The following is a 20,326-nucleotide window of genomic DNA, read 5'->3' as shown; positions in this document are numbered from 1 at the left end:
AACAAATTTATTCTATTATGCTGAAAGAAATATATTATAAATTTGATTTCCGTTTTTTGTTAAAAAAATTTCCTCAGAAAATTTAATTTCAACCCTTATTTTTTTTAAGTTTCAAGTGGCATAACATTGTCAATATTTTATAATTAAACTCTAATTTTAATTTGTGCATAAATGCATGATTATTAAGTTTGAGCTTGTCACTCTCGTCATATTGTGATTATCTTTTGAAAAAGAGGGTTGAATCGTTCAAATTTGAGGTCTAAATTTTTTTTTCCTTTTGAGTCCAGGTGTTGTTAACGGCAATGATTTTCTATTATGTTAATACCAGCACTATACTTTAAAATGAAATAATTTATAGATATACATGAGTTACTAAATGGCAATCTGAACTTTTTTAGCATAATTTTAAAAATTATTTATAAGCACGTTTTATATAAGTTGAGATAAAATTTTTTTTACATATTTATTTCATATTTCATAAATTACGATTAAAACACTATTTACAAGTCATTTTAAATGGATCCAAAATAAATTTAGTACACCTTACTCGTTAGGATGCCTTGTGCCATCTGTTTGTTAAAATAAAGTTGGGGGAAAAGACCGAAAACCGCAAGTTGCCTGGCATCAGGAAAAAAAATCCCATTTAGGACGAAACATTAAAAAATAAGGGATATAAATTGGGATCGGGATTGGAATTAAAAAAATCTACTAAAGGAGTGTTTAGCAGGAAAAATTGCTTGTTGTATAAGATTAGACAAACCCATTGAGATAGGACTAGGGAATAAGATCTGTCATAATGACTTGTTTAATCCCATGTAATAAGTAATTATTTATAATAAATACTTTTTTAATAATTTTTTAATTAAAATCGCGATCTCTACCACTCACTTTAATATTTGATGCTAAACTGAAGTATTGCAAAAGAGTACTTGGAACTGTTTAGCCCTTATTTGTCATTACGATTGAAATCACTTACAATACGTTTTATGTAAGCCGAGACAAAACTTCTCTAACATATTTATCTCGTATTCTGTAAATCACAATTGAAAAGCTACTTATAAGTGATGCCAAAAGGGCCCTTGTTTTTGTCTGTAGCCATTCATTGCCCGTTTCAGGAAGCTTTTCAAGATTCAGCTCCTGGAAATCCCAAGAGCCGTATTATGGCTACCGAGAGAAAAGGTCGGATTATGGTTGTATGCAACATTATATTTTAACAATTATTTATAAATTTAACCCCCAAAAAAAAAAAAAAAAACTCTTTGACCTGTTCTCGTGTTTTGTCATAAATAAGGATATAGGATTTGACTCATTTTATAGGAGTGTGTGTATTCAGATTTCATTACCTTATCAATAAACCACATGTGAGCAGAGTATCTCATCTCCTGAATTCAAAAGCACCTCCTATCCAACTCATCCAAAACATGCCATTCTCTAAATAAATGTCAAGATTAACAATACTCCTACCATTGTCATCATACCTTGTGTTTCTCAATCTCTTGTTTAGAGGCTGGTCAAAAAAAAAAAATCTTTTGTTCAGAGTCTTGACTCGCGCACGTTGTTCTCATGCTTCATTATTAGCCTTTTGAAACATGTTCAATCAGAAGCAACCATATAAACATAGTAGGACATGATCATCGAAGGGCTTAGACATGGAAGGGGCTTTTTATTTTATAGAACTTGGGAGTTTAAACCAAAACACAGTAAAATATTTCAGATCTTATCTAAGATATGAACATAACCAAGATGCGGTCACCCGAGAAAACACGGTTGATTTGGCTCGGAGAACGAAAAATCATCACATCCATGTGGAATACTACTGCCTTTGATTTTTTCCCCCCTTGCATACCTTCTTATTAGACATAATCTTATTTAACACATGATCTAACGCTTTTTTAACAATAAAAATTTAAATGTTAACCTACCATGTGTTGTGATGGATTAGTTCATCTAATCTAATCTTATTAATAAAATGTGTGATCGGCAAGAGTCAGACGTATTCTTTCCTAATTTTCACTTAATTGGGCCAGCAAGGATGCCTGTGCCGTAACTAGTATCGGAGCAGAGGAGAAGTTTGATTTGTTCAAAAAAAAAAAAAAAAAGAGGAGAACGTTTGAAAGTCCGGTATTATTATTATTATTTTCTTCTGGTGGCTGGAAGATATTGTAAAGTGTTGTGGTGTTTGGTGAGGAGGAATTTTTTCAAGTCAAACGGGAAACGGGTGGACCCCCACAGTTTGCCTTATCTTATTAAAAAGTATCTATTCGGCAACCAGAACACGTGATTCCTGTCTTTGGGCCTTTTCTCCCGTAATAAAACAAACAACATTTATCCCTTCTTGTTGTCCCTTCCTCAACCTAACACGGTGTCGTTGTCCACATCTTCACCTGCTTTTCCTTGTTCAGCCCATTATTATTGCATGGACAATTACTGAGGAAGCCGGCAGAAAGGCCCAGATCTCACCTTTCTTCTTAACTCTTCCTTATTTCCGCATCGTCTTCACGCAGGATTCAGCTTTCAGAAAGCCGCACCATGGCGGCTGTTTTTAGCTTTGCACAGACAACTCTCTTTTAACGTATTTTCTAAATACCAATCACAATCCTTACCTCTCATTTTCTTTGTTTCGTACCAAACAGGACCAATATTCAAGGTATACGAAAGCCCCAGCAGCAGCCACCAACAAAATTGGAATTAGGGTTGTTAGCTCAAAATCGCAGCTTCGCCGTCATAGAGTCCCAGATTGGCACTTGAGTAAGGAGACGGCAGCTCTACGTAAATTTTCTTTTTCGTGCAAAGTGGATTCGAGTCAGATGTTGGATTCCACACACACACACATTTTCCACTGTAATTAACCGCGGCTTGCAAGTTTTTTTTTTTTTTTTATCCTTCCGAGGTTGAAATGAGGCACCCAATTAATTGAGCCCCTGTTCCCGAATTATGGCTACAAGATACGAACCCATGACAGCGAAATGCGAAGTCATACATGTTACTATGACCACATGCGCACGCTTCTATAGGACTGCTCTTATATTCGTAGTGCGGCAATTCAGTCGATTGCGACGCTTGCCAACTTCCCTTCTCATTAGCTATTGTGTTCTCCCTCTTTCTGGGAGCATGAATGAAAGTCCACTCGCTTGTTTGCTTCTTCTTTCTTGATTTTTCCCCCTTTTGATTTTATAAAGGATGCTACTTTCTTTTTTTTTTTTTTTTTGGTTATATGAATAAAGTTTTATACTTTAACCGTAATCCATTTTCGGTTAGGATTTCTATGCATTATATATTAATATTAACATCAATGTGAAAACAACAGCATTTAAGGACGTTCAACCCTTCATTAAAAACAAAAAAAACAGAGTTCAACGCATTCTCAGGGGCGGAACAATTTTCCTAGGCCCAGCCCTTCAGCTAATGAGAGCCCCGGTGTGACAAGCCCTAATGATTGGGGTTTCACATACTTTTAATTTGTATCCAAAAAGAAAAACACATTTTAAAACTAAAAACTGAAAAATACATGTCAATTTGCTGTCCTGTCGTTCCGCAAGCAAACACTCGAGAAGGGCAGCTGGCCATTAGTGACGATACATCCTCATCATAGTCCAACCCAACCCCATCATATGAAAATGAGTGGATGGAGGCCAATATTACTATGTATTGCTCACGGGATAATCTAAGTATTATCCTCCTCATATTACACACGGCCACAAATCACTGCTACAAGTCAAAATGATTCGTACGGCTAATCTCCCAAATAAATTCTGCAGATATTGTTTGGGAAAATCTACTCTGAACTTGGAGCACAAAACAGACAATATTGCAACATTCGCTTCAGTCACTAAGTAGAACTATTAGCTTTCCTGCCAACATGATAAAATATGGACCTTTACAAAGATATATTGCACTTTCTGCCGATTTAAGAGTACTACTACTGCTCTCTATTAATCATATCTCACATCTTTAAATTCAAAGCTGATGAATTCAAGCCCTCTTGCTTGCTGGGAATGATGCTTGATACCCTAGCACCAATTATTGCATTAGAATATTCCTGGGCATCTTGCCATGTTTCAGATTCAGTTCACACAGAATCTGCAACCGCTGAACTACGAGAAAACCATAAAAGATATGGACTCAGAAATCCCATTATCACTTTTTCTCCACAAGGTCCCAAACAAGAAAATACGGACTTGATTGACCAAACCAGAGTTTCCTTTCAAAGGATAATGCATCTTGACATCAGGGTAGACTTAAACGGGGAAGATAGAATTTTCACAATGCATATTTGGTAACTTCCTGATGCATTACAAATACAATGTTTCACATTTCAATCCTACTGTAAATGTACTTACAGATGGGACCCCAAAGAATGTGTGCTCAGTTCAGTTCCACTAACCAAAATGTGAATTCACTGAACCTGATAACCACAATTCAACATAATAACACCAGATCTAAACTGTTATCTAACCGAACATCATGTGTCCGTTAAATCCCAAATTCATAATACCTGAGGCAGAAGCTCGTCAATGGAAATAAATTATGAATACAGAAGCATTTAAATCCCATATAAAATGTTACTACAAGAACATTAATTCGACCCAAGGGGCAAGAGACCAAAAATAGAAGGAATTGAGACTCCACCAACATTGGCTTGTCTTTATGGGAAACATAAACTAATCTCAAATCTGTGATACAACAACGAACTAGCCACGGTCACCAATAATAACAATAAGATTTTAATAAACAACATACCAAATCGGAAATCTGTCCAAAAAGATACCAAAAGAACAGAGCACGTAGTTTCCTTTGCTTTAAAAACAAATTCAGCAATAATCTTCCTCGTGTCATTTTCTTTCTTCTGCATTTTCATTTTTTCCAAATGAGGTATCGAACTAATTTAATTCTGCTGCTCGTTCTTCTTTCCCGTCCCATCTCCTTCCCGGTCCTCCAACAACCTGCCTGCCTCCTCATCAGCCTGGGCAGCCTTCTTCTGAGCTTCCTTCGCCTTCAGAGCCTGCAATTTCGAATGGTTGTAGTATGCCACTCCCAAAAAAGCCAGTCCATAGCCGAACAAGTTGATGGGGGTCACAGTATCCTTGATGACCGACCAAGAAAAAGCGATCAACAACCAATCCTTCACCACACCGGCCACATTCATGGTCAAAGCAGATGTTTTTCCGACAAGGAGGAAAACGGCGAGGTTCAAGGCGAAAGCACACAAAGAATTGGTCCCAAAGATCGCAAAATCGAAATGGAAGCTAGAAGTCTCCTTCAACACCGGGTACTCCACAAAGATCCATGGCAAGGACAAGAAGACGAAACAACAAGGAGCAACGTAATACAGGGAAGTGATGGGATTCAAGGAGATCCCCTTAGAGGTAAGTAAGATTTGGATCATGACCAACCTGGTGGCCTCGAAAGCGACGGCACCGAGCTGAAGGATGACTCCCCAGGTATCAAATTTGGCCTCGCCGTAAGCAGCGATGGCGACTCCGAGGGAGATCGAGATCATGTTGGCCATGATATCGGACTTGAAGTTTTCCTTCTTGAAGAGAACGCCGATGGAATAGACGGCGACCGGCATGAGGGCCTTGAGCATTTGGATGAAGGAGACGGAGAGGTAAATGTAGGCGGAATTAGATAGCCAGAGGGAGAGGGAATAGAGGGCGCCGATGGGGACGACGGAGGAGATGTAGAGCTCGCGGGACATAGAGACGGGCTCGACGACCTTGAAGACCCGGACGAGGAGGAAGGCGAGGGAGGCACAGAAGGACATGTGAATCATGGTGAGGGAAATGGGAAAAGGCCAATTGTACATCTTGCGGTCGAGAATGTACTTGTTGTAGACGATGACGGTGAAGCTGAGGAAGATCCATATGGCGACGTAGGCGTAGGAGAGGACGATCTTCTTGAGGACGCCATCACTGAGAGATCCGCCTTTTCCCATTGTCGGAGGAGGAGAAAGGGCGAAGGTGAAGCGGGTCTCTGTGCGGCTGTGTGTCTGTGAGGGCAAGTCAGAGTGCTGAGCCTGCACAGAGAAAGAGAGAAGGATAGAGAACAAAAGAGAGAGATATAAATCATAATAGCAGGACAGACATGGGCTTTTGAATTGTTTATAATAGTCGTCGGTCTCACTCCAATCCACCCTCAACCCGACTCCGATCCACAATCGTTCCATGGTTACTTCCACTGTTATTATTTCTTTTTTTAAAAAAAAAAAATAAGTGAGAAGACATATAAATCGCAATAGCAAAATAAATATGGGCTTTTGAATTGTTTATAATAGTGGAGTTTACTACTTTATAAATTATGAACCGACTTCTTAATAATTGGATCGGTTCTTATTTTTATTGACTCTGTTTTTTCTTTTAATTTGTTCGCTAAAGGTAATTGAACTCATTTAAAAACTGTTTAATCAAGTTGACATTCTTCAAACAAGATTAGTTTGACATTTCTACCTTAGAGCCTGGTCAATCAATTCAAAACAATTGAATTGGTTCTTTCTCACGACTCGCTGAGAGTAATGTTTCTTCCCCTGAAAATTATTAATGCTTTTCTTCACCCACGACTCATTCACTAATAAATACTCTTCCAATCTCATATATAAACAAAAACTACCGTCGAGAGGTTCAATGGCAAGCACTATAACCAAATATGGGGTGGGAATCCTTCCGTATAACTGAGATATACGGTTGACTTGGGATCCTGCCCTGAAAATCTTTTTTTTTTTTCAGTTTTATTTTTACTCAAAAGCACAAAAAACTTTACATTAAATTTCCTATATCATCCTATTAAAGTAATACTCTAAATATCTATACATATGAATCATTAAAAATTCAAATGATTCATAAGTCACGCATGATAAAACCTATCTCGAAAATTTCATATAGAATATGATGTTCATGTTCCAATTAAGGCCACTTATAACATGTATCAAGTAAAAAATACTACTCACATCAGTTCTTAATATAAAACCTATTTTATAGTGTAATTTTTATTATAAAATATATTTTATATTAAAGATAAAAGGAGTATTAGAAATAATAAATAGCGTGACCAATACTTACTTTCATTTTTCATTTTCATACTTTTGGATAAACTATGCGAGCCAATATCTAGTTGAATTATAAATTAAAGAAAAATAGATGAAATCATAAATAGTTAACAATGCACAGAGTTGGACTTTGATGTGAGGTTAACCAAGTGGGTAGCTAAGCCATATATCGGATGCCAAGAATGGGTCACTGAATGTCCATATGTGTCTTCAGCTGAAAAGATACCCATTTGCTCTATATTAACATACCGTCACGCCAAAGTAAGTGTTTTTTATACTCCACGAAAATCATTTTATGCCTTATTATTTATTATATCCCCACCACAAACTCCTACGAAATACCTTAATTCCTGCATTTCCAAATTCCTCATCCCACAAACACAAGTTATCGCCTGTGATTTCACAATTACGTGATTAAATTATCAATCAATGATCAGCGTCGTGTACTTAAAATGTGAATATGTGTCACATGTCCTTTATTCATTTCATTCTATTTGAATCGGTAAATTGAGTTAAAAAGAAACTCTATGAGCATGTGAATTCAACTGATGCTGTGGAGCTTTTCACGCTTAATTTTAAAATTAAAATTATAACATTATTATTCAATGTCCCTGGGGAGTGCGGACTGCGGAGGCATAAGGAATCTCCCTGACTTTGCGTGGCATCGGCAATAAATGCATTTATAACGTTTTTGTCATTAAATGTGTTTTAAAAGTATAAATTTTCCAAATCTATCTTATAAAACAAATTTTGAGAAATTAGTGAAAAGTTAGTTACATGAGTAATAATAATTTCTAATTAGGGATAAATCAGGAAAAATTTACTAATGATCATGTTGATCTCTTGTAATAAGAACTAAAAATTTTTTTCCAGATAATCCCTTACGACAAGGACCACAAATGTTTGTATCAGATCGAATTGTAAAATCCACCAATCCAGAAGAGCTAGAGTCATCGTGATCCGATATTTGATTGATGTACATGTTTAATGTCTCAACGGTCTCTTATTGACATGCAAACGACTCTGTAAATATTAGTAATTTGATTGCTGGGTGGGATTACTTCGAAGTTAACACGAGTAATAATTGCCTCACACGTAACTTGATCTCGATTCCAATGGTCATTGGCCGTTCATAGTGACAGATTTTTAAGCTTTTCATGAGTAAATTTGTTCAGCACCGATTTCATAAATAAGATATTGTAAAGTAAATTGGAGCATAATTTTAATATTTACATACTCGATAAAACTTAAAATCAGATAATAGGGTGGGAGTCTAATAATTCATTCAGTGACACAGAACAACTTTCATTCATTCTATTTGAATCGGTAAATTGAGTTAAAAAGAAACTCTATGAGCATGTGAATTCAACTGATGCTGTGGATTTCAAATTTTAAAAATTAAAATTATAACAATTGGAAGTGCGGTGCGGACTGCGGAGGCATAAGGAACTTTGCGTGATCGGCAAAAATGCATTTATAACGTTTTTGTCATTAAATGTGTTTTAAAAGTATAAAATTTTCCAAATCTATCTTTATAACAAATTTTGAGAAATTAGTGAAAAGTTAGTTACATGAGTAATAATAATTTGTAATTAGGGATAAATCAGGAAAAATTTACTAATGATCATGTTGATCTCTTGTAATAAGAACTAAAATTTTTTTTCCAGATAATCCCTTACGACAAGGACCACAAATGTTTGTATCAGATCGAATTGTAAAATCCACCAATCCAGAAGAGCTAGAGTCATCGTGATCCGATATTTGATTGATGTACATGTTTAATGTCTCAACGGTCTCCTTATTGACATGCAAACGACTCTGTAAATATTAGTAATTTGATTGCTGGGTGGGATTACTTCGAAGTTAACACGAGTAATAATTGCCTCACACGTAACTTGATCTCGATTCCAATGGTCATGGGCCGTTCATAGTGACAGATTTTTAAGCTTTTCATGAGTAAATTTGTTCAGCACCGATTTCATAAATAAGATATTGTAAAGTAAATTGGAGCATAATTTTAATATTTACATACTCGATAAAACTTAAAATCAGATAATAGGGTGGGAGTCTAATAATTCATTCAGTGACACAGAACAACTTTCTTAATTTTTTTTAAAAAAATATAAGACTCTGCAAATTTAAGCATTTAAAAAAAAAAGATATAATAGAAGTGCGAGGTATAACAAAGAATGAAAAAAATTTATAATCCAGGAGAAATTAGGTGCCCACCACTTTTCTTTTTTTAAAGTAAAGAATATAAAAGACAAAACAACCTTTTTTTTAATTAGGTGACAAGCTTGTTCAAGATATTACTGAGTAGTAAATATCAACACATCTTTTATTTCAACAAAGTAACTTTGACCTCAGACCAATGATGCAACAGGGGAGTGTGAGTGTACTGCACGTTAGAGGGTGTCCACCGGAGGGCTCAAAAGTGTCGGCAGACGCTGGATAGGAAATTAGTTAAATGCTAAGATGGGTAAATCAACCAATGATCATGGAGTTTACCCAGGAACACTCGTAGAATCAAATGGGATTTGCAGAGTAATGCTATAAAGGGAAAATAATTTGATCCCAAAACCAAAAATAGCAGTAGGCTGTTGGCGTCGGTGGAAAATAGCAGTACTGCGGTTTGCGGCCGCTCAACGCTCTTAATTAATAAGCTGGGGGCGGGCCCACCTGTGACCACGACCCCCTGACCATGAATGTACGGCAAGACAGGTGTGGGACGCACTTGTTAGGAAATCGCCACCTGTCCTACGTCTCATCCTAACATCACATAAAGTCTGGGTCATGCTTGGACAGGACTCCATTGCCGTCTCTGCAATCTGCATGGGCCTTTCCCATGTATTCGTCTTTCTTTACAGGACCACCGTCTCAACTCTGGACAAAATACATTTGCACAATTCATATTAATAACTTAAATTGTAATTGTAACTTCGTAAGCAAAGCGTTTGTAGTCCAACGGTTAGGATAATTGCCTTCCAAGCAATAGACCCGGGTTCGACTCCCGGCAAACGCAGTTTACTTTTATGCGCTGTCGTGATTTATTTACTGCTGCTTTCTATTCTTTTTTTAAAAAACAGTGCCAAGTTGCTAGCCCATGCGTGTGATGGCGAAGCTGTGGCAGTAGAATAATGAGTGTGAATAAATCTGATTCGAGATTTAATAATTATAAAACATCTACTATAAATAATAGGTTCTTGGGTATATGGTAACATCCCAACGAAAAGTTAGTACAAAGAATACGTGTCTTCTTAATATATTAGTAGGTAATAATGGGTGCGAATTAACTCAGCTTAATATTAATATTATAAACTACTGCCTCTGGTCCTAATTATAAGAACTAGTTAATTGATTTGAGGGGATTAAAGAAAGAAGTTAAGTTAATTATTTATAATAAATATATGTTTTTTTTCCTAAAATATCTTTACTAATCAAGTATATTGGTTAGAATTACCATTGTTATAAGGATTATATCGGGAAAAAATACATAAATATGAAAAATAAAGTTGATTGGAGTTTTATATTTAGGATCAAAATAAAAGGCAAACAAAGTCTTATATTAAGGACCGAAGGTAGTACTATTTACTAATTATTAGTGACTATGCTAACTAATGCCTAATAGTGAATACATTATTGTTTATCGTGTACAACTGTAATCTCACCTAACGAAGACATTGTTCCCTATTGAAGCTGTGAATATGAATACACTCCTCTGGACTCGAAGTTAGAAGTTGAAGTAGATGAAGAAACTGACGCATAAACTCGAAGAGGTCTTACTTCTGGCAATTCCATCAAAGGCTTGTTTGGGTCTAGTAAAATGTGCACCTTTTTCCTCATTTTAGGTCTAAACGCTAAATCCGAATGAAAACAAACCAACCCAACCATTAATACCATTCTAGCTTCTTCCTCATCAAACTCACGTCCTAATAGTGCATCCACACACTCGTTCAATGCATTTACACTATGCATGTTCCAAACATAGTCCGCCAAACTCTTGTCTCCTATTTTGCTCTTTGATCTTATTCCACATATAACTTCAAGCACCACCATTCCAAAACTATAAACATTTGATTCTGGGGTGGCTTTCCATGTGAAACCTACTTCTGGAGCCAAATATCCAGGAGATCCTGCAAGGTTTGTGATTACTAATTCCTCATTCTAGAGCAATCCTACCAGGCCGAAATCCCCTAGATGAGCTTTGAAATATGAGTCTAGCATTATATTGTTTGGTTTAACATATCTATGAACAACAGGGTTTCTGCACTTTTTATCAAGATAGAGTAATGCGGATACAAGTCCAGCTAATATCTTGTGCCCTGTTTGCCAATTTAGGATGTCCTTGCCTGTGAAGCAATCTAAACCTCCATTTTGCATGTACTTGTAGACCAAGAAGATATCTGCCTTTATGCCAAAACCCAACAGCTGCAGTATTTTATTGTGCCTAAGTTTGCCTATGGTGTGGATTTTAGCAAAATACTCTCTTTCACCTGTTGCATAAATTTGAAAGGGTCGAGAATATGGTAAATAACGTGAAATAACCTGGCTTCAACATAAATCATCAAATATAGTTGTCTTGCCTTTTGATATCAAATACATTCAGGCACGAACATTTTAAACGAGTGTCAGTCCAATATAACAGAGACTAAGATTTCATGGTTTTTAGGCAAACTGTTGCCCCTTGAATCTGTGAAGCCAACATAAGTTGTGCTTGGGACAATATTTGGCAGATCAATTGTGAGGTTAAGAACGATCTTCAACTGGCTTTCAGAGTATCCAAGAAAGACATAAAGCATGTTAATCAAGCCATCATGCTCTATTTTAACCTGAATAGCTTGTCCACTCTTTAGTTTAATTTCAAGGGAATTTAGACTCTGTGTAGTAACTGGGTTTATGATGCTTCCAGTGACTATCCCAACATGGTTTCTATCTTGATCAAACTCGTTCTTGAATATGTCAGACTCAACAGCCATTTGTTGTAAAAATTTACTTGGACATAAGTTGGAAGGGAAAACATCTCATTTTGTTGCACAAGTTTAAATAGAACCAACTTCTTCTTATTTTAATTGATATACAAAAACATAACCAGTGTCATTAGGCCATCAATGGCTAGCTCGTCTTGCATATTTTTCTCTTGTAAATCAGGAATCCTAAAAGTATAAACACAAACACACACACAGACACGCACACACACGCACACACGCACACACACTTTTTTTTTTGTTTGGATTTGGAGTATCCTCTATTGGGTCAGTTTATGGATTCTGACCCATTTTGTTCAAGGTTGGAAACAAAAACATTGTCATTCTTCCTAGGACTCCTTGGTAATATGAATCAATATTTGTCCATGACGGTTGTGTTATAAGAAATCTAATCCTTTAAGCAAATTCTAAAATCTCAAATTTGAGGTTTAATTTATATCCCGAACCAAAATCCCAATTAATCAGCAGCATAACTACTCTATATATGACGCATATACTACATACATGAGACAACATTCAACATCTTATGTTAACACCAAGTTAATAGCATAGTTACAAACACGTAGCATGAAACTAATCGAGTGCATATTGATGTGCCTTGAGTAGACTCATCAAATAAGCCAAGATATGAGCTGTAGCTAGCAGGTAGTGAAGGGTCATGATCACTGGCAAAAACAAAAGTAAAACCATCACTAGAGGCCCTTAGATTATCTATGGGAGTAATCCTCACAGTGAATGAAGTGGTGATTAAGGCTGACCACGCTCAACCCTTTTAGGGTACAATACGTAAAAGATAACGTAGTACTCGAATTCATCCATGGCTCATGACAGCATCAGATGTCCCTAACATGGTGTCACTAACCCCATACACAGCAATTCACCATTGCTACAACTTTTTGGGATAAACAGTGAGAAAGAGAAAGCGGTGAGGTCTGTCACAGAGCTTGAAGTAGATTCGATATGCAAAAATATATATGTAATATACTTAAAAGTAGATTTCATATGCGAATCAGTAAGGCAGGCATGGGTTTACATACATGCAAATATTCAATTTTATAAGATCATTTATAACTTCACTTTAACAACTAAAAATAATTCATTAAATATGATTTATTAATTAAGTCCACGACCCTGAAGGACCGTCCCTGTAGAACTGAACCAGCCTGTATTTTCAGTACTACGTGTGACTCGCTTCTGGCTATCATCTGAACACGGGTTAATGTATACTAATTATACATTAAATAAAACTTTAGTTCTGTGGTATATTTGCTGAAGCCAAAACATCATTGAGAGAATAGAGCAGCGAAATTAATTGAAACCGTTTTGAATGATTATTAAATTGACAAGTATGTGGGATTTTTTGTTGTTGCTTGAAACGAGTAGGTGGGAATTATAAATTGAAAGAGAGATGAAAGGGTGACAGGGACATGAGAGGGAGAGGGAGGGGAGAGAGTTTTTACAGACAAAGAGGAGATATTAAAAGCACGGACAGGGCATGGGTGGGGCTCGAACTGATTGAGAGCATTTAAAATGGAAGACCTAGCCTCCCACGCATGGGCACGATCACAATGCCAATGCTGCATGCTTTTATTATTAAAAATTCTATTCTCTCGCCCCCAACCCTAATGGCCCAACATTAGACTATGAAAGAATGAACTAGCCAGAGACAAATCTCGCATAATTTTATGTTGCACACTTGATTATATCATCATTAGAATTAAAATGTTGAAGTTACCAATAGATATATATATATATATATATATGAGAGAGAATACACACTTGATAATAGCTTAAAGCCTTCAACCTTTTCAACCCCAGGGTCAGCCACCTATTTGGGGGGTAATGTGAGCCAACTCGCGATTTGCAGGTTGGCTCGTGATGAGTTAGGGTTAGACAATGCGAGAAAAAAAAAGACCTCGTATAAGAGCAGGTTGACTTTTAGTTAACCTTAACCCTCCATGGTGGGTTGATAGGTTGGCCTGCCAACTATTTTTTTAAAATTTTTTAAAATATTTTTTCTTATACAATATAAAAAATATGATGAAATTTTTTATTTTTTTCTTCAAATACTTGATTAAAAAAACCAAATAAATAAATGGTATGCACATTTTTAATTTTTTTTAGATAGAATATAAAATATAATAATATACATATAATGATTAATAAAATTTAAAAAATACAAAAAAAAAACGCTGGTTAGCCTGCCAACGACAGCTTATGGGTTAGGCAGTGCGGGTTAGAAAGCTTTGTTTACTGGCGGATTGACTTTTAGCAATCCGTAACCTGTCATTTTTAGTAGGCTGGCTAGTTATTACCAGCTCTACCACTTATATGAATATTAAAAACTAATGTTATCAATGTTTATATTCCTTATATACAGCAAATTGATCAATGTAGCAATAATCATTTGAGCTAGCATTCAAAGTGCAAATACCGGGGACTATTTAGCACAGAAGGCAGCGGCTGAGGCAGAAGATGCTACAGCCATAGCTGCGAAGGCACTGGAGGAAGTTAAGTAGCTATGGCTCTGGCAGAAGCAGCTCGGCATGAGGTAGAGGCAAGGGCACTGTGGACAGAGGCAGAAGAAGTATTGCTCATAACAATGCGTGAATTGATGCAGATATCTAGTATTTTTTGTTATTTTAATTTTAATTTTAATTCTCCTCAGTTTTTGGAAAGCCTAAATTGGAGAATGACGAATCTATGTCAAAAATATGACTATCATAAAAGAATTGGGTATATAACTATTGTTTTCCCCAAAAGTCTAGGTATAAATAAGCAATTTTTGTGAAAATCATTATGCACAGTATTGCGTGCAGCACATGAATTTTTCTGGTAGAGGCTTTCGCTGCTACGTGACAACGCGTCTGGTGCTGTTTGATGGTGAAATTTTAGAGACGGACAGTGTTTTCCAAAGCACACGTAATGGACCTAGTTTTACATTGGTCGGACATCTGAATGACAATAAATGGATCTTGAAAGTGATAGCGATGCAAGAACTAGATAGAAAAAACATTAGCAAAGCATGGTAGCACATATGAGAGCCAATAGACATGAAACTTAAGGGGTCCGATCAAGAATTTAATAACAAAGGTGATTTTAGTATAATGGTGAAAAATGAAAATATTTGACACCTATAAAGCACAAGAGCTGGCTCTGATACCAAAATTGATGTGGAACAAGAATGAAAATCGAGAAATTGAGAAGAAAAGAGAGAAAATCAGGGAAGAATAGGAAGAAAGGAGAGAAAACTAAGAGAGAACAAGATCCGTAATTTCAATCGTATAATTTAAAGGTTTGATATTAACAATATACGTGGTAAGTCAAAAAAGGAAATTTTTGACACTTGGAAAGCACAGGATCTAGCTCTGATACCAAAATTGATGTGGAATAAGAAGAAAAATCGAGAAATTGAGGAAAAACAAGAGAAAATTAGGGAAGAACCAGAAGAAGGAGGAAAAAGATGAGAGAAAATAAGTGATCTATAACTTGAATCGTATAATGCAGTCAACTGCGTAAATAAAATTTTCCTCTGAAGAAGACAAAAAATGATGGGCTGATGTTGTGATGGAGATTAGCTCAGAGGGCCATTATTAGGATGGCAAAGGCTATGAAGCATGCTCGGACTGTCTCGCTAGGCGCTACAATCGTGCCTTGCAGAAACTATCAGGAAGAGTGTGGGATCTTCTATGCTCTTATCTGGAAGAGCCATCTACATCTTTGATAGGTATGTTTATGTGTTAAGTCTGAAAATTAATATATAAAACATTGCGTAACTTAGATCTGATTTTTTAAACTTGCTATTATTTTTAATCGTCTGTCCTCCGTCTCTATACGTATTTAGTATGTTGTTAGTAGGATTTTAACTTAGGTAATATAGAAATTGTTCATCCCCCCACTCTTTGTCCTACCCCGCAACCAAAGCTCTGATACCACATTGCGTCCTCGTGTTCAACTTAAAGCTAACTTGTGAGTAGGAAGTATCCAAAGGATATTTAAACCCTATGGGTGTTAGGACTTTAGGCGATGTGGGACTTATGCATCCCACTGCTCTTCACCTTCCCCTGCAACTAAGGCTCTGATACCACATTAAGTCTTTAGGTCCAATCACTACTGCAAAAAAATTATTCTGTGGCACACATTTTGTAGTGCTTATATGGACAAATGCTACATGGGATGGCAAGGTAACATTTATGTAGTGCTTTTGAAGAAAGCGCAACATTTGAACTGCAAAAATTGTAACCATTTATAGTGTTTAGCTGAATAAATGCTACACTAGTTTTTAAAAATTTGCTAGTTTCATTGGAACAAAAACTCGTGACACAGTCCTCTGTACATGTGATGATTGGAGACATGAGATAAGGATTTCATTTAGAAAGAAGTCGAGGTAAAATTTGAATGTTTTGATTGATTTGTTTCATACATTCACACTCTAACAAATTAAACATTTTTTGTTTGCAGTTATGTTTTATCATTGATGAGTCACGAAAGGAATATGTGCTAAAGAAAGCTGCCCTTCTTCTTAGGAAACATCGTGCAGATCTAGTAAAATATTACTTAAGAGATGACAACGGCAATATCATTGCTACACCACCAGAGATATATAAAGATATCATCACTCAAGAACGGGAGAATAACTTTGTGGAGTCACATACAAATGCAAAATTTCAAGTAATAGTACACTTTATTGACTACTAGTAATAATCTGTTTGCAATTAATATTTATTAATATGAATCATTTGCATCTAAATAGGAAATAAGTGATAGAAATTGTACCAGAGCAAAGAACATGAAATATCACTATAGAAAAGGACAGATAGGATATGCACGGATGGAGCAACAAGAGGTGTGCATAAATGATTGTTTCATACATATGAAATTTGTATTATTTGTTTTTAACTTTAGTTAATTATTTCATATGCAGATAAAAAAATCAAACTTAAATGTTACACAGCTATCATGACATGTCGTTTGAGTGGCTGGCTATACTAACAAGAAGGGTGAAATTGTTAATGAAAAAGTTAGAAGAATTGCTGAGTATTGTGTAAGCATTAAATCTTCTATTGAGATATACTTATTTAAATGATTTTATTTTATAATAAGTAATTTTATAATCATCTTATAATAGGAAACCATGACACAACAATCACTCGATGAAGCTCAACATATTAGTCGTGATGATATACTTAGTAGAGCATTAAGTATGCCGAGGTTCCTTGTCGTGTTCGGAGTGTAGGTTTTGGAGTTTCATAGACATCTTACTTTTGACCCTAAAAGCGTCATATCAGAATTGAAATTTCACAGCTGAAAGAAGAGATGAATTGCTTAAAGCAACATATGCAAGAATAATTGGCTGAACAATCTCGACTATATCAAGAACAAAATAAACAATTGTTAGAAAAAGTAGAAAGCCTTTTGCAACATAGAGTAGGATCAGGTGCTCAAACATGTGATAACCCAAACGTGAGGGATAGTTATACTCCTATGCCTAAGTTCTCTCTCCCTCTGGTAATTTCTTTTCTTGTTAGCTTTCAGTTACATTATAATTTATTATATTATAATCTATTAACTCCATTTTGTCACTACAGGATGAATCAAAGTGCAAGCTATATTTGGATCAATCTCTTAGAAATACAGTTGCATTGGGTATTGTTTACAATAATGCTAATGAAATTTTGCACAATTCCCCATTGCCCGCTAACACACTATGGGAAAGAATTGAAGTTTGCACCAATGTGGACGCCAAGTTACCATACCCTACACCTGATGATGAAACAATGGTTAGAGATGTTGTGGGTCTTTATGCTGCATGGCCTATAGATCTTATTGAGCCATTTGAATAGGTAGTTAATTGATACTTCCTTATAATTTTGATCTATGTTTAAAACTACTTGACTTAATTTTATAATTTTTATAGGTTGTACTTAAAAGGGCAAACAAAGTAAAGTTGTTAGCAATAATTCTGAAGGGTCGATAGCTGTATCAAAAAGCAAAAGCCCAACATCATATCACCATGAATTGGAATCAATTGCACCTCGTTTATACCAAGAAGGAGATGTCATAACAATACAGTTTGATAAAGACATCTACAACAAAAATAATTTTTTTGATTATCTTGAGTGGGATGTATTGAATGACATACTTAATCGTAGATTGGTTGATGTTACAGTTATCAACATATAGATTAGGTATATACTTTATTATTGTTATTATTTTTATTACTTAATGTTATTACTTATGATCTAGTTGTTTGTTTTATAAGAAGGTATTTATACCATAATATTCTTGTGAGCACTGGGAGGGTAAGGTTCTTATTTATCAACCTCCATCTAATAGGCCAACATCATGGGAGAAAGGATATTAATTTTCAATCTAATAAAGTTAAAAAGTACTTTTCTGTAAAGACAACACCGGATATGTTATTTCTAGCGCCATTCAATGCAGGGTAAGTTAGTAGTAGTCTTTTATGTTATGATTTTTTTTATTTTTATGACTTGTTTAAATAAAATTTTGCAAAACATTTTAGGGCACATATGCATTCTAATTGTCATCAATCCTATGGCACCTTCGGGTCCCTTTATATGTTATATGGGTCCTCTAAGGCATGGTTAACCAAAAGACCTTCTAGACATGTTGAGACTATTTAATAGATGTGTGTGCGCGTGCGCGCGCTCACATGCATGTGTATTTATATTTATATGTGTTATTTAACAACTAATGAAAAGCCTATTTCTATTTTCATTTCATTAATTAGTGATTGAATGGCTACCGAGAATCTAAATCTTTGAGTTATTTTAAAACTGTTGACCCTGTAAATAGCTACAAGTGGAAGAAAATTAAGGTATTTATATAAATTTATTCAAATAAATTATTTACATTCCTAAATTAATATAACTATGATTATATTTTTGCAGTGCTCTTGCCAACCTAATGACAATAATTGTGGGTATTACATTATGGGATTCATGAAGGATGTTGTTACCCACGATTATATTTTTGTTCCTAGCTCTACCACTTATATGAATATTAAAAACTAATGTTATCAATGTTTATATTCCTTATATATACAGCAAATTGGTCAATGTAGCAATAATCATTTGAACTAGTATTCAAAGTGCAAATACCGGGGAGTATTTAGCACAGAAGGCAGTGACTGAGGCAGAAGATGCTACAGCCATAGCTGCGAAGGCATTGGAGGAAGTTGAGGAGCTATGGCTCTGGCAGAAGCAGCTTGGCATGAGGCAGAGGCAAGGGCACTGTAGACAGAGGCAGAAGAAGTATTGCTCATAATAATGCGTGAATTAATACAGATATCTAGCATTTTTTGTTATTTTAATTTTAATTTTAATTCTCCTTAATTTTTGGATGGAGACTAGCTCAGAGGGCCATTATTAGGATGGCAAAAGCTGTGAAGCATGCTCGGACTGTCTCGCTAGGCGCTACAATCGTGCCTTGCAGAAACTATCAGGAAGAGTGTGGGATCTTCTATGCTCTTATCTGGAAGAGCCATCTACATCTTTGATAGGTATGTTTATGTGTTAAGTCTGAAAATTAATATATAAAACATTGCGTAACTTAGATCTGATTTTTTAAACTTGCTATTATTTTTAATCGTCTGTCCTCCGTCTCTATACGTATTTAGTATGTTGTTAGTAGGATTTTAACTTAGGTAATATAGAAATTGTTCATCCCCCCACTCTTTGTCCTACCCCGCAACCAAAGCTCTGATACCACATTGCGTCCTCGTGTTCAACTTAAAGCTAACTTGTGAGTAGGAAGTATCCAAAGGATATTTAAACCCTATGGGTGTTAGGACTTTAGGCGATGTGGGATTTATGCATCCCACTGCTCTTCACCTTCCCCTGCAACTAAGGCTCTGATACCACATTAAGTCTTTAGGTCCAATCACTACTACAAAAAAATTATTCTGTGGCACACATTTTGTAGTGCTTATATGGACAAATGCTACATGGGATGGCAAGGTAACATTTATGTAGTGCTTTTGAAGAAAGCGCAACATTTGAACTGCAAAAATTGTAACCATTTATAGTGTTTAGCTGAATAAATGCTACACTAGTTTTTAAAAATTTGCTAGTTTCATTGGAACAAAAACTCATGACACAGTCCTCTGTACATGTGATGATTGGAGACATGAGATAAGGATTTCATTTAGAAAGAAGTCGAGGTAAAATTTGAATGTTTTGATTGATTTGTTTCATACATTCACACTCTAACAAATTAAACATTTTTTGTTTGCAGTTATGTTTTATCATTGATGAGTCACGAAAGGAATATGTGC

The 20,326-nt window shown here is 35.6% G+C and overlaps 2 protein-coding genes and 1 non-coding gene across 3 annotated transcripts; 1 reads left to right on the top strand and 2 right to left on the bottom strand.

The window, feature by feature from the left end:
- Nucleotides 1-4,511: 4,511 nt before the first annotated feature.
- LOC114735719 (probable sugar phosphate/phosphate translocator At5g25400) lies at nt 4,512-6,040 on the bottom strand. The gene has a single exon (XM_028923442.1). It carries the CDS (start codon nt 5,933-5,935, stop codon nt 4,886-4,888), a length of 1,050 nt encoding a protein of 349 aa, XP_028779275.1. The 5' UTR covers nt 5,936-6,040; the 3' UTR covers nt 4,512-4,885.
- A 3,952-nt stretch (nt 6,041-9,992) lies between these two features.
- TRNAG-UCC (transfer RNA glycine (anticodon UCC)) lies at nt 9,993-10,064 on the top strand. Its single transcript has one exon. It is a non-coding gene; the product is annotated as a tRNA-Gly (tRNA).
- A 665-nt stretch (nt 10,065-10,729) lies between these two features.
- LOC114735725 (cysteine-rich receptor-like protein kinase 42) lies at nt 10,730-12,018 on the bottom strand. Its single transcript, XM_028923447.1, has 3 exons — nt 11,718-12,018; nt 11,392-11,535; nt 10,730-11,175 (listed from the first exon to the last, which is right to left on the bottom strand). The coding sequence occupies exons 1-3, from the start codon at nt 12,016-12,018 to the stop codon at nt 10,730-10,732; spliced, it is 891 nt and encodes a 296-aa protein (XP_028779280.1).
- Between the last annotated feature and the right edge of the window lie 8,308 nt (nt 12,019-20,326).

The sequence above is a fragment of the Neltuma alba genome, unplaced genomic scaffold, assembly GCF_004799145.2.
Source record: "Neltuma alba isolate B1F8T4 unplaced genomic scaffold, ASM479914v2 tig00013249_pilon, whole genome shotgun sequence".
Classification (NCBI taxonomy): domain Eukaryota; kingdom Viridiplantae; phylum Streptophyta; class Magnoliopsida; order Fabales; family Fabaceae; genus Neltuma; species Neltuma alba.
This window is presented reverse-complemented; position numbering and strand designations above follow the sequence as displayed.

Coding starts and splice junctions, on each gene's coding strand:
- LOC114735719 (XM_028923442.1), bottom strand. CDS start 5,935: ATGGGAAAAGGCGGATCTCTCAGTGATGGCGTCCTCAAGAAGATCGTC.
- LOC114735725 (XM_028923447.1), bottom strand. CDS start 12,018: ATGGCTGTTGAGTCTGACATATTCAAGAACGAGTTTGATCAAGATAGA. Junction 11,536..11,717: donor CACAGATTCAAGGGGCAACA/GTTTGCCTAAAA, acceptor TTTATGCAACAG/GTGAAAGAGAGTATTTTGCT. Junction 11,176..11,391: donor AGGTTTAGATTGCTTCACAG/GCAAGGACATCC, acceptor CAAACCTTGCAG/GATCTCCTGGATATTTGGCT.